General features: G+C 33.3%; 1 protein-coding gene across 1 annotated transcript; it reads right to left on the reverse strand.

The window, feature by feature from the left end:
• Window positions 1–2,648: 2,648 nt before the first annotated feature.
• Window positions 2,649–9,713, reverse strand: LOC105778675 (major pollen allergen Bet v 1-A). Its single transcript, XM_012602424.2, is given in 7 exon segments — window positions 2,649–2,742; window positions 2,745–2,807; window positions 2,810–2,857; window positions 2,860–2,916; window positions 2,919–2,945; window positions 3,035–3,086; window positions 9,560–9,713. Coding segments are annotated over 7 exon segments (468 nt in total). The 5' UTR covers window positions 9,689–9,713; the 3' UTR covers window positions 2,649–2,650.
• Window positions 9,714–14,242: the final 4,529 nt, after the last annotated feature.

Raw genomic sequence — 14,242 nt, forward strand, 5'->3', positions numbered from 1 at the left:
TATGAATCACTTAACGTGAGTTTTTTAAAGGAAACATGTGTTATCATCCAATTAGCGAATAGGTCTATTGTGCATCTCGAAGGAGTCAACGGGCTTATCTTTCCTACGAAATTTTATGTGGTGAAAATGGAAGAGGGTATATTGGAAATCATCCATATTTATGGAAAGTAAAAGATATGGGTATCAAATAAAGTCAAAGATAAGGGTATCAAATATTGGAAAGTCAAAGATATAAGTATCAAGATATTAGCAAAAGAAATCTGAGATATTTGCAATATTTGGTCCATAATTTTAAAGTGACTTTGCAAGTTGATCCCTGAACCTCAACTATAAAGAGGCATAACCATCTCTCATTCTGTATCTCATATTTTCCATTCTCTACTTAAGGCATTGTTCTCTCTCTCTCTCTCTTTGTAAATTCTCACTTGTATTTTGGAGTGAAATATATTTGGTAGTGCCCGAGGACGTAGGCAAAATTTGTCGAACCTCGTTAAATTCTTGTGTTCTTTATTGTATTATTCTGCATGAATTGTGAGTGTGATTGTAGTGATTTATTGTGCTATTAAATTACAATTGAGGAATATTCTGGCTAGGAAATACTTGGTACTTAAGCGATCCTTGTGATCCACCTCTCTTTCCTGGGAATTGAGCCGTCGTGATTCTTCAATTGGATTGTACCTACTCCCATTGTCTTACAAGCGCTGTCATTGCCCATAAAAACAATTCCGCCTTCTAGTTCTTTAAGACTAGAAAACCAGTTCTTATTAGGACACATATGATAAGTACATCCCGAATCCAAAATCCACTCATCTGTATGACATGCCATTGCCATGCCAACCAAGCTAAAGTCTGACTCCTCATCATGCTTCGCTACACATGAATCAGAAATAGCCATGCCCTTTTGTAACTTAGGACAATTCTTTTTCCAATGTCTTTTCTCACGACAAAAAGCACATTCATATTTGGCAGGTCTCCCTTTGGACTTACTTCTTCTACAGATTTGTTCTTTGTCATGAACGACCTCTTCATCGTTAAGACTTACGTAGTTGTATCTCGTGATCTTTTTATCTTTCTTTCGAGTCTCAGATCTATACAACGCACTACAGACTGCATCAAATGTGATCGTATCCTTCCCATGAAGCCATGTGGTGGTAAGATGATGATATTCATCAGGAAGAGAATTCAAGAATAGTAATGCCTTGTCTTCATCTTCAAATTTCTCATCCAAATTTAGCAAGTCTGCTAAAATTTTATTGAATGAGTTCACATGGTCATTCATCGACATACCGGGTGCATATGTGAATCGATAAAGTTTCTTTTTCATATAAAGCCTATTTTCAAGACTTTTTGTTAGAAACTTTTCTTCCAATGTATCCCACAACTTCTTCGCTGATGTCTCCCTCATGACAGAGTACTTCCGCTCTTTGGCTAAACATAGGCGAATTGTTCCACATGCCTGTCTATTTATCTTAGCCCACTCCTTGTCATGTTTTTCTTCAAGGGCTACATCCAGCTCTTGCTGACATAAGACATCCAGGATCTCACATTGCCACATACCAAAGTTATTGGTACCATCAAATTTCTCTACTTCAAATTTTGCATTGGTCACAGTAGTATTTGCTGATGACGATACCTTTTCCATTTTACTCCTCAATCCCAACTACTGTATGTGAACAGTGCTGTGAACGATTGTATTCCCCAAGTACGAATCTAGCTCTGATACCAATTGTTGTGCAGAAGCTTGTGAAAGAGTATTGGAAAAATAATTGTCCTAAGTTACAAAAATGCAAGGCTATTTCTAATTCATGTTCGCTACACACCAAGGCTCATTAGGTGGGTTTTGCAGCTTCAAGAATTTGACATCGAGATTCGAAATAAGAAGGGATGCGAAAACTAGGTGGCTGACCACTTGAGTAGGTTAAAAACACCTTGTGACGACACTTTTATAAAGGATGAGTTTCCTGATTAGGGCCTATTTTTGACCCAAGAGTATTTCCCGTGGTATGCGAATATGGTAAACTTCCTTGCTACAGGTTCATTACTAGGTTATCTCGTTCCATGAGGGACAAACTTAAAAGAGAAGCTCAATATTATATTTGGGATGACCCATACTTGTAGAAACATTTCTCAGATTAGGTAATACGACATTGTGTTCTAGAAATCGAGGTGGCCTCTATACTTACTTTCTATCATAATCATACTAGAAATATAATATAAGCCCACCCAACAGAGATCAGGCTATACTTACTTTCCGTAAATAGGGCTTGAACCCAAGACATTAAACACACATCCAAAACACTTAGCCACTGAAGCATATACACATTTATGTTAAAATTCACAGAAACCAATTTAAGAAATTTAGGCGTTACAAAGCCACATCATGCTTACACTTTCATTTTGGTCACCCAACTTGTAGGTTGCTTACATTTTGCCCCTTTAAAAAAATCTTTTCTAGGTGTTACAATACAACTCAAATTCTTTCACTATAATGAAAATGACTTAAGAAGATCAAAGCTCAACCAAGACCACCACTCTTATTGAAACAATCATAAGACAGTTTAGGCTTTAAGATGAAAAAGAAAATATCGAAGCACAACATTAAAATCGATTGTCTTTAAAGGAAGCATGAAAATTCAAAGCAACCTATATCTTAGTCGCAAGCATCGGGGTTAGCTAAGAGGTAAGCTTCAATAGCTTTGTAAACTCCCTCACTCCCTTTAATGAGAGCCTTGATTTCATCTTGGTGATTACATAGTCACCAAAAGTGTAAAATTTCATCGAGCTCTTGCAAACACTTCCTCCACTACAGATGCCTCAAACTTATTCTCGTAGTTGATTTTCTCAAGCTTGTCCCCAAAGGCCCACCTTCAATCAAATCAGAATCGTATGAAAATTTGTTCTCATCATGTCCTCCAACTGGTGCTTCATATATTGGAATGGAAGGCCTAAACAAATAAAATACTTGTTATCGACATACTCGTGTTGACCGCATTGGAAAGAGGCCATAGAAAGTGAAAATAATGAAAGAACTAACCTTCAACAAAGTTGATCTTTACGATACTTCCAGGGCGTGGATTAGCTTCAACCTCAATACTCTTGATTGCATGAGGGCGCTATGGGCGGACCTTGTCGACTTCAAGAACGAAGGCCTTGAAAAGCTCAAGGGAGCGATCGGGAGGTAGAGTCATAGTTATAAGTGACAACACCCATGATTCTAATACTACTTGGGACTTTGAGTTGAAAGAAAAGAATAAAAGGATGATTGAGTGAGAGTTTGAGGTGTGAGATGATTGAGAACCAAGATGCTATTTATAGACTGATATGTTATTCTCATATTTTAATTGGATTTATATCCAACATTGTTATTAATATTCATTGAATTGGTACTAGTCAAATTAGGCAGCCAGAACTTATTAAATCGCAAATTGGTGACTAAATATTTTATCAGTTTGTCTCCTATTTATTTGCTTTATATCTCTTCAAAATGTATTTTTTAAAAGAAATATATAATGATAACATATATTAGATATTCATTTAATTATAAATATATTTAAAAATATTTTATTAGTAATTATATATTTTATAATTAAAATTTAATAAAATAAATTTTAATCCATAAATAGTAATTCTGGTGGAATCGAATTAACCTGAAATCAGATTTGCACTATTGTTCATTTTGCTGATGAATTAATCCTTTCCCAAAATGACTAGAAAACTTGTAGAAAAGAAAGAAATGAATTTTTCCATTTCAACCCCTTTTGGGAATTAACATGTAAAATTCGGACACTTAGACTTAGGGACTTAAAGTAGGGGTGAGCAAAACTCGATTCGATTCGAAAAAATCAAAAAGAAAATCGTATTTCGAGTTAATCGAATAGAGTTATTCGAGTCGACTTGAGTAAGTAATTCGAGTTTGAATCAAGTTAAATTTTACAATTCGAATAACTCGAATAACATAATGGTGTAAATACCCCTTTGGTCCCTGTCAATTTTGAAAATGAGCAAATTGGTCTCTCTTTCAACAAAAATTACAAAAAAATTTCAAAATATTTTTAAAAGTTCCAGAATTTATATTTTTTTTTAAAAAAATCTAGAGAATATATAAAGAAAGTTAAAAATTTAAACATTTTCTAAAATAATAATAATGGGACTTAAATAAGTTAATTAATGATTGAAGTTTATCATACTAAAGTATCTGGTTTCAAATTTATGTGCTCCAACATAGAATTAATTGTCTTGTAATAAGATTTTAATTTGACATGTTTAATTTTTTAATATAATACGAACAATTTCACTCAATTTGATTAGACTCGAATCTCATTTTACTCGATCCTATTCGAAAAAAATTCAAATCGAGTTAGAATGATAAAATAGGACTCACCATCTCGATTAAATGGAATTTTTTTCACTCGACTCGATTCAATCGAATGCTCACCCCTAACTTAAAGCATAACTTTTGGTATTTTTTCTAATGTGATATTTGTGTGTTTTTTTTTTTGTCTAATGGTGCTTATTTTTTTACAAAAAGTATATATTTTGCCACCTAAAGGTAACACTGCTAACTTTTTAGTTTTTAATTCGAGCTTTAGAGTTGATGAAAATTTATAATTAGCTAATAATATTATCAATTAATTAACTTTCATCAAAATAACCCTAAAATCCAGATTAAATCACATCAATATATATTAAAAATAGGAAACTCAAAAGAAATTGTTAAAATTAAAGTGATATTTGCTAAACTAAAAATTAAGTGTTGAATTTGAATTATAAAACTATGGTTAACGGTTTGATTGTTAAAGATGCGGCATTGTTGACGAGAACAACCAGAAACTGACACATGACATGCCATGAGATTAAGTATGTTTAACATATATTTAAAAGAAAATCACGGAATATAAGTGTGGAAAAGAAGTTGAACTGCATTTGCATGTGAAGATTCAAATTTCAAAATATAAACTTATATGTATGGCAGCACCCTCTGAACAGCCTTAGGAAGACTTGGACTTATCCAGAAAAGGTTTTTTAATTGAATATAATATAATATCAACACTACACCAAAACAGGCTTTTAGCGGCGCTTTTTTAGGCCTTTAGCGATGCTAAAAAGTCCCGCTAAAAGTATTTGCGGCGCTTTTAAAAACCCCGCAAAAAATGCCGCTAATGAAAACGTCACTAACTTTAGCAGCGTTTTCAAAAATAAACGCCGCTAAAGATCATGACCTTTAGCGGCGTTTGTGGGAAAAGCGCCGCTAAAGACTATGACCTTTAGCGGCGCATTCCTACAAACGCCGCTAAAGACCATGACCTTTAGCGGCGCTTTTTCCACAAACGCCGGCTCAAAACCATGACCTTTAATGGCGCTTTTCCCACAAACGCCACGAAATACCATGGCCTTTAGCGGCACTTCTACAACAAACGCCACTATAGGTCATAACATTTTTCTATAAAAATGACTTTTAGCGACACTTTTTCACAAATGCAACTAAAAACATAACTTCTAAAAAAAATTTAATTAAATAATATTTATTTCTATGATAAATATTATATAATGTTTTATTTTTTATATTTAAACTTTAAACTATATACTTTTAAGGATAAAAATTTAATTAAATTAAATTTTCTATTAAAATTTTAACTTTAAAGGTAAATATAAAATTAATGAATTTAAATTTAGAATTAAAATATTATGTTCAAACTCATATGATCTATATTAACTCGGCCAAATATAAAAGAAGCTACAAAACACGTAATAATTAACAATCATGGTTAAAGAAGCTAGTATACAAGGTAGCTACAAAACCCTATTTCAATAACACCTAATTCAAGTTCCGACTAAGATAAACGACCATGGAATGCAACATTAAATAACACTCTACTTGAAGAAGTACTAAGCCTTGGCTTTTCCAGCTTGAAGAGATTGAATCCTCCACTACACCTTCAATATCTAAAGGATGCAAAACCAAATGATCAGATAAACCAACAAACTTGGCAAACAACAGAGATGTTAAAAATAAAAAATATATATAGCCATTAAGGCTCAAAAAATAAATATAACAAACAATTATGTGCAGCTTTAGTAGCAGGTTGAACCATACTAACAAACAATATCAATCATTGCTCTTCCATGTGTCACAAATAGGCATTCTTTCTAATGATTGTCTAAACTATTCAATTTTTTAACAAGGAACAATAGTATTAATTTGCAAAAGCGAAGCGAAACATCTTTGCACTCACATGTTGTTTAACGTTATATAGAAATGTCTTATATAGCATAAAAGAGAACTAAGGCACAGAAAAAAGAAGAACACCATAATAATTAAATTGATCATTGATATATTCAATTTTTCCAAGTTTTTCCATGAATCTGAAGGGTCATAACTCTATACCCATCATGTCCAAACATGATTCCAACATTGGTGCCAGACTCAGGTATTTCAAGAAAAATAAAAATCGTAGCAACATTGGCCAATGAAGGGATAATTATACCTTGGTCAAGCAAGATATCGCCGCTTCGTCTTGTCACCAACATAGCAAGTGGAGCACTGTGTTGCCTTCCTCATCAAAGACAACCTTTGTCCCCACAGCCTATGAATTGATCTTGACTTTTTTCTTCAAGATCCGTGTTCTTGACATGAAAATAAGAAAACCAGCTCAAAAGCGATTTCAAGTAATGGAGTACAAATAAAACAAATCATTAAGGCAAAACTACCCGAGGGCATACATAATTGACTAATGTAAAACGAGCTACCTATTCCCAAAAAAGAAAAACTAGAATCATGCAAGTTACCGCATAACTGTGTAAGCTTACGAGCCAAAGCAACTATATAAAAGAATTTACCATTTAACCTAATAGTACATAAATGAAATTATTTTTCATTATTGCAACTAATATAATCATAAATAATTTAAGAAAACAACTAAAAACAACTCTTATCTACCTAAAGCATAAGAATTCAAAATCTTTTAGATTATTTGATAAATAAAATATTTTATCTTTCTTGCCAATAAAATAAAATAAAATAAAATAAAAACAAGAATCAAATTAGTTCAACCCCATGTCTTTAGTCAAATTTAATTAAACCTCAAGTTCTTTGTCAAAAGAAAAGAATATATATAAAAACCAAGAAAGCAGATACCTAGTTTGATTGGCAAAACTTCGTTTTCTTTGGTAGGCGGCCATTGGGAAGATTAACAATTAATTAAGAAGCAAATTGATTAAACTTCTTCTATGTTGAATTTTTGATATTCGATTCTTGTTTTATTTTATTTTATTTTATTGGTAAAATATTTTATTTTCATATGGCATATTATTATTTGAAGTACAAAATGTTTTTAGGCGAGACAGAGAAACCCTTATCTACCTAAAGCATAAGAATTCAAACAAAGGAACTGAGCTTCACTGATTATGTATAATTAACATATAAAATAGTACAAATTAAAACTAAAAAAAATATTAACATATAAAATATAAAAAGTTTTTTTAAATAAAAAAGTTTTTCTTTAATCATGTGAGCCAGTCACCCAATAAAACACAATTTACTTTTTCATACCTACTTACTGCTTACAGCTACTACTTCCTTTCTTTTTTTCCTTTCAAATCTTACAGACAGCTACTAATTGAAGGTTGAATAATGCAACTAACAAACATAAATAATAATTAAATCGATTAACCAATTCCATGCTGTGGTGCAAGTCCAGTGGCCACATACTTGCATGAATTGTTTACATTTTTCATTAAGTACTTAATTTCTAGATATTTTTCACTTGGATGAAAATTTCACCTCAATTTTTGTAAGAATCATTTACCAAGTTCACACATATATTGCTTGAATGAACCAATAATGCAAGACACACAGTTAACAAAGTTCACGATTACCATTAAGCATTAAATAACATGTAACTTATAATAAAATGTTTGAATTTGAGAGTATATCATGTTGGTTTCTCTATTTTGCTTCTCCCAAAGAGCAGAGATCAAATATTACCTTATTTCATTATGATGGTTCTGCTTCATACTTACCTTTTCGAAAGGAGCTGATGCATTTATGGAAGGACTTGGAAGTCTTTGTGTCTTGTTGTATAATTCGACCATGTGAAATTTCACCTGAGTAAGATAAAATAAAGGAATTGTCTCATCTATAAATCAAACTTGAAATGATATTCGCATTTGTCAGTAGATAACATAATTTCTTTCCCCTTCTTCAGACCACATGCCATAAGTCAGAAACATAACCATCGTAGTTACCTTTGGTAACAGGTTCCTCTGTCAATCCAGTAGACTGCATTTCTAATATACAGACTTCAGGATCCGTTTATCAATAAGTTGGAAGGATTATCAAAGAAAGGCTAAAAGACAAATAAGGCATGCAAAGATTTAATCACTTACGGCAAACTGGTTAGTTAAATCCTGATGCTGAAGAAGCTCCCACTAAACTCCGATACTGCAAAAGGATAAACACTCATCATTTTAGAAGATGAGTAGTGAATAAAATGTTTGAACTATTTTGCATAAAGCGCTCCATTTCCATGAAATAAAATAAGGAACTAGAATACAACACTAACCATGGTAAAAAATCAGAACAAGGCAGGCATATAGCTACAGAGTAGCCATCATACATGGCAGATATGCTTCAAGGAGCAAGCTTTAAATCAAACATATTAATTATAAACACTAAAGAATTATAAACACTAAAAGATGTAATTTTTTTCTTTTCCTTGGAACCAAAAACAAAAATCAAACATCATTTTTACTTACAAGAAGCAAACTGTAAAAATCCAAAATTCAAATTTATGAACTGCAAAGTTGCCCTAGAGAGTAACAACATACATAGAGGAACTTCTTAAGATCTCTTCCTGAAGCAATATCCCGCAAGACGGTAAAAGCCAGGTTAGTCTCAAACCTAAGTGCTTCGGCAAACTCTATAACTGGATCCTTAGGTATATGAAACTTTTAATAAATTGACAACCCCAAAATTTATTCGCTTCAATAAAGCAAAACAGAAAGAAAGTAATCTTTACTAGAGATAATCGCATCCATTTAGTCAAAGATTCAGAGATTCAGAGCTAAAAGTGTCAAAAAAAATAGATTATGCACAAAACAAGGAATATTTCAGAGTTGAATAAGAGTGGGAAAAATAATGCAAGTTTCACGCCCTCCTATTGACAACCCTTCCACTCGGTACCCTTCAATTTCCAATCCCTTTTTGCTCTTTTTCTCATCGTTTCCTTGGTTTCCTGGTTCTGGGTTCTTTGATTTTGGACCCCTTTTATCCATTTGAGAGTTTTAAGACGAAGAACAAACAAGAACTGGCTTGGCTTCAGTAGGGAAGAAACACAGAGTTGAATAAGCTTTTGGGTTTTTTTCTTGGATGTGGGAAATTAGGGATTTTAGGGGGGAAGGTTGAGGATTTCCGGGGGGGGGGGGGAGGAAATTTTAGAAAATGGCGCTATTTTTTTAAAGGAAAATAAAACGATACTGTTTTGATTATATAATTTTTTTTGCGGCGTTTATTAAAAAAAACGCCGCTATTGCTTACTTTTAGCGGCGCTTTTATGAGAACCTCAATACTCTTGATTGCATGAGGGGTAGCTATGGGCCAAACCTTGTCAGCTTCAAGAATGAAGGCCTTGAAAAGCCTGGCGGGAGCGACTGGGGAGGTAGAGTCATAGTTATAAGTGACAACACCCATGATTCTAATACTACTTGGGACTTTGAGTTGATTGAGTGAGAGTTTGAGGTGTGAGATGATTGAGAACCAAGATGTTATTTATAGACTGATATATTATTCTCATCTTTTAATTGGATTTATATCCAACATTGTTATTAATAGTCATTGAATTGGTACTAGTCAAATTAGGCAGCCAGAACTTATTAAATCGCAAATTGGTGACTAAATATTTTATCAGTTTGTCTCCTATTTATTTGTTTTATATCTCTTCAAAATGTATTTTTTTAAAAAGAAATATATAATGATAACTAAAGAGATAAGTAATTGAATGGAGTGAAGAGCTTATCTATACATTTGATGGAGTATGGAATATATATACAGATTACAAATGTGATCCTGACTTATCTAGTAAAGCTTAACAACCTATTTAAATAAGTAACAACCTATTTGAATAAATAACAATGTAACACCCCTTACCTGAGACCGTTTCCGGAGTCAAGCACGAGGCATTACCTAGCTTACCTTTCTAATTCGGAGCATAAAAACTTGTTTCGAAAATTAATTTTACTATTTACAGCAAATCTGTTTAATCGCGCAGCAGTTACAAAATTGATTATAACTCGAGCTACGGGACTCGAAATTTAATTCTGAAAATTTTCCCTGCAACTAGACTCATATATATTCCTACCATAAAGTTTTAGAATTTTTTTGTTCATCCAATTAGTACAGTTTATTAGTTAAATTCTCCCCTGTTTCACCATTTGACTGTTCTGACCTCTTGTTACTAAAAATAAATTTTCTCATTATAGAATTTTCATATGGTGTTTCCACTTGTTCCTACAGAAAATAGACTCATTAAGGAATCTAATAATATAAACTATAACTCATAACCATTTTTTTATAATTTTTAATGATTTTCTAAACTCAGAACAGGGGACTCCAAAAACAGATCTGACCCTGTCTCACTAAAGTTCACATATCTCAAAATATAAAATTCATTTTTCTAAACCATTATTTTTCCATGAAAATAAACTCAACAAGATTTAATTCCATATATCATTCATCCTCTAATTCATTTTATACCATCCTAGGTGATTTTTCAAAGTCACGTCACTGTGCTGCCTCAATTCTATTTCTCTACAAAATTTTACCCATTTCATGATTTCCATGCATAATTTATCACCTAGACTCTTATAACAACAAACACCTTCATACTGAACCATTTTTAATAATCATTCATCATCAAATACTTACACCTCATTCTTTAGCAAAATCATAATTACAAACATGCAAAATAACTAAGTCCCTATACATGCCATAACTCAAACGTGTTTCATCATAAAATACCGAGCAGTTGTGGTTGATAGTGTGGACGATCTCCGACTTCTTAGGATCCTTGAAGTAGCCTTGCAATACTATAAGAGAAAGAGAAATAAAATACATAAGCATAAAGTTTAGAAAGTTTACTAGAAAATAAATAACAACATTAAACACAAATAATTAAACTCAAGTGTCTATATCTCTAGTTTATTCTTTAGATAATCTCATTCTAGTTCTCTTGCTTGTTTTCTTACTATACTTGTATGCATAACTTACTCTTCTCTTACTGCATCATTGAATATCAATTAATAATATAATAAATTCTTAACTCCTATAACTTACCTGAGCTTGCCATTTATGTTTTTAACTGAACTTTCCTAAACATGATTCGTTCATTAACCCGTTGAGTTACATTGGAACAATAAGGATACTCAGGTCTCTTCTGGTAAAAACATGCCAAAGCCATGTCCCAGACATGGTCTTACATGGGATGTTCTCATGTCGATGCCCATGCCATGTCCCAGACATGGTCTTACGGGGGACCTCTCATCTCAGTGCCAACGCCATGTCCCAGACATGGTCTAACATGGGACCTCTCATCTCGGTGCCCATGCCATGTCCCAGACATGGTCTTACAGGAGACCTCTCATGATCTCAAGGATGCCAATACCATGTCCCAGACATGGTCTTACATGGGATCTCTTTACCCAAATGTCATGACATTTGTATCCAGTACTTTTCTTATGTATCAATGGAACTTTTTAATATTAATTCTTTATCATTTTATACTTGAATCAACATCAAATAAATTCATGGAATAAATTCATAGTTTCTGGAAAATATCAGCATTAATAATAATTATTGAAATATTGCATTTATTTACCGTAAACTTACCTCGGTACCAAATATAGCCCAATTCACCAACTTAGTCTTCAACTTTATTCTTCCCTTTGTCTAACCTCGAGTTTCATTCTTCTTGATCTAAAATAGCAAATTTAACTTATTTAATACTCACATTAATCAAAAAAGCCCTCGACTCTAGCTTTGTCAAAATTATGATTTTACCCCTAAACTTTTAAATAATTACATTTTTGCCCCAAGGCTCGGAAATTAAATTTCATCTCATATTCTTATGTTTTATGACATGCTGAACATTTTTCTCTTCTATGACAACATCAAATTCTCACTCTAACACTTACTTATGTACATTAGGGATTTTTACCAATTATGTCAACTTACTCGTTTTTGCTTAATATCGGCTAGAAAAGGTTGTTTAACATAATTTATAGCTTCATATTCTATCATAAAACATCAAAATAAACACTTTTCACCTATGGGTATTTTTCCAAATACAAACCCTAGGTTAAATTATTGCTAGAATAAGCTAAATTAAGCTACCAGGACTCTAAAAACGTAAAGAACATTAAAAACGGGGCTTGGGATCACTTACTATGGAGCTTGGAAGCTTGAAAACCCTAACTATGGCTTCCCCCCTTGCTGATTTCGTCCAACTGAAGAAGATCAGCACAATTTGCCATCTTTTTCCCTTTTAATTCATTTTAATTACTAGATTACCAAATTGCCCCTAACTTAAAAATTTTCTATTTCACTTATTTCATGTCCATTTTTGTCTAAGAACTTAACCAATGGTCTAATTATCATATAAGGACCTCCAATTTAAATTTTCATAACAATTGAACACCTCTAACATGTAGAACACAACTTTTGCACTTTTTACAATTTAGTCCTTTTGACTAAATTGAGTGCCCAAACATCGAAATTTTCAAACGAAATTTTCAAAAAATCATTTTGTAAAATTGTAAACCATAAAAATATAAGAAGAATAATTTTTTTCTCATCAGATTTGTGGTTATGAAACCACTATTCCGACAACCTTAAATTTGGGACATGACAAACAAAATATTAACAGATTTATCTAAAGTAGAATACTCAGTCAAAGAGACCTAAGAAATAGTATTGTTAGCTTTGTTACACCCCTTCAAGATGGTGGTTGGCTTGACAAGCGACAACTTGGTGAACAATCGATCAAAGGTTTTGCAAGAAAGAGGTTTAGTAAGTAAGTCAGCCACTTGATCAGCAGCGTGAAGATATTGAACTATAATCCTTTTGTTCTCAACTTGGTCACGGAGAAAATGAAAATCGATGGCAATATGCTTCATCCGACTATGGAAAACTGGATTTTTGCACAAATAAGTAGCACCGACATTATCTATATGTATAACTGGTGGTGTCGAGAGAGTATACCGTAGCTCACGTAGCAGATTAGCGAGCCAATTAGTCTCGGCAACAGCAACAGCCACAGCGCGGTATTCAGCCTATGTGGAGGAACGAGATACAGCTCGTTGTTTCTTGGACGACCAGGAGATAGGTGTACTGCCCAAGTAAGTAATGTACCTCGTTGTGGATGTACGATCAACTGGATCACCAGCCCAATCTGCATCGGAGTAGGCAAAAAGACATGGATTGTTCTCTTTGACTATTCGCAATCCATAGTTTGATGTCTGATTGAGGTATCGAAGCAATCGTTTAAGGGCCCTCCAATGTGATGCTCCTTGACAGTGCATAAACTAAGCCAATTTGTTTACAGAAAAGGTTATATCTGGTCGTGTGAAGGAAAGATATTGAAGTTTACCCACAAGCTTGCGATATCCGGTGCCATCAACTATCGAATCAGAAGAGAAAGCAACAAGCATTGTGTCAGAGCTCATTGGAGTCAAGACGCCCTTAGAGTCCTGCATATTGGCCTCATGCAGTAAATCAGTAACATATTTTTGCTGAGATAAATACAAACCTACCTGAGATGGGGCTACCTCAATCCCAAGAAAGTAATGTAATGTATCATGATCCTTGATTGAAAAATGTTGTGCCAATCCATAAATGAATTTGTCAACAACTGTAGTGCCATGGCCCGTTACAATGATGTCATCAACATAGATTAACAGATATACCATGCAACCAGATTGTTGATAAATAAAGAGAGATGTATCTGACCTTGAACGCTGAAATTCAACACTAACCAGATAACGAGTGAGTTCCGTGTACCACGCCCGTGGTGCCTGTTTCAATTCATAAATTGCTTTCTTTAATTTGCAGACATAAGATGGATTCGAGGAATGCACGAAACCAGGAGGTTGTCTCATGTATACTTCTTCATCAAGAGTACCCTGTAAGAAAGCATTGTTAACATCAAGCTGACAAATCGACCATGAATTTTGAGTGGCAATGGTGAGCACA

The sequence above is a fragment of the Gossypium raimondii genome, chromosome 10 (assembly GCF_025698545.1).
Source record: "Gossypium raimondii isolate GPD5lz chromosome 10, ASM2569854v1, whole genome shotgun sequence".
In the NCBI taxonomy this organism is placed as follows: domain Eukaryota; kingdom Viridiplantae; phylum Streptophyta; class Magnoliopsida; order Malvales; family Malvaceae; genus Gossypium; species Gossypium raimondii.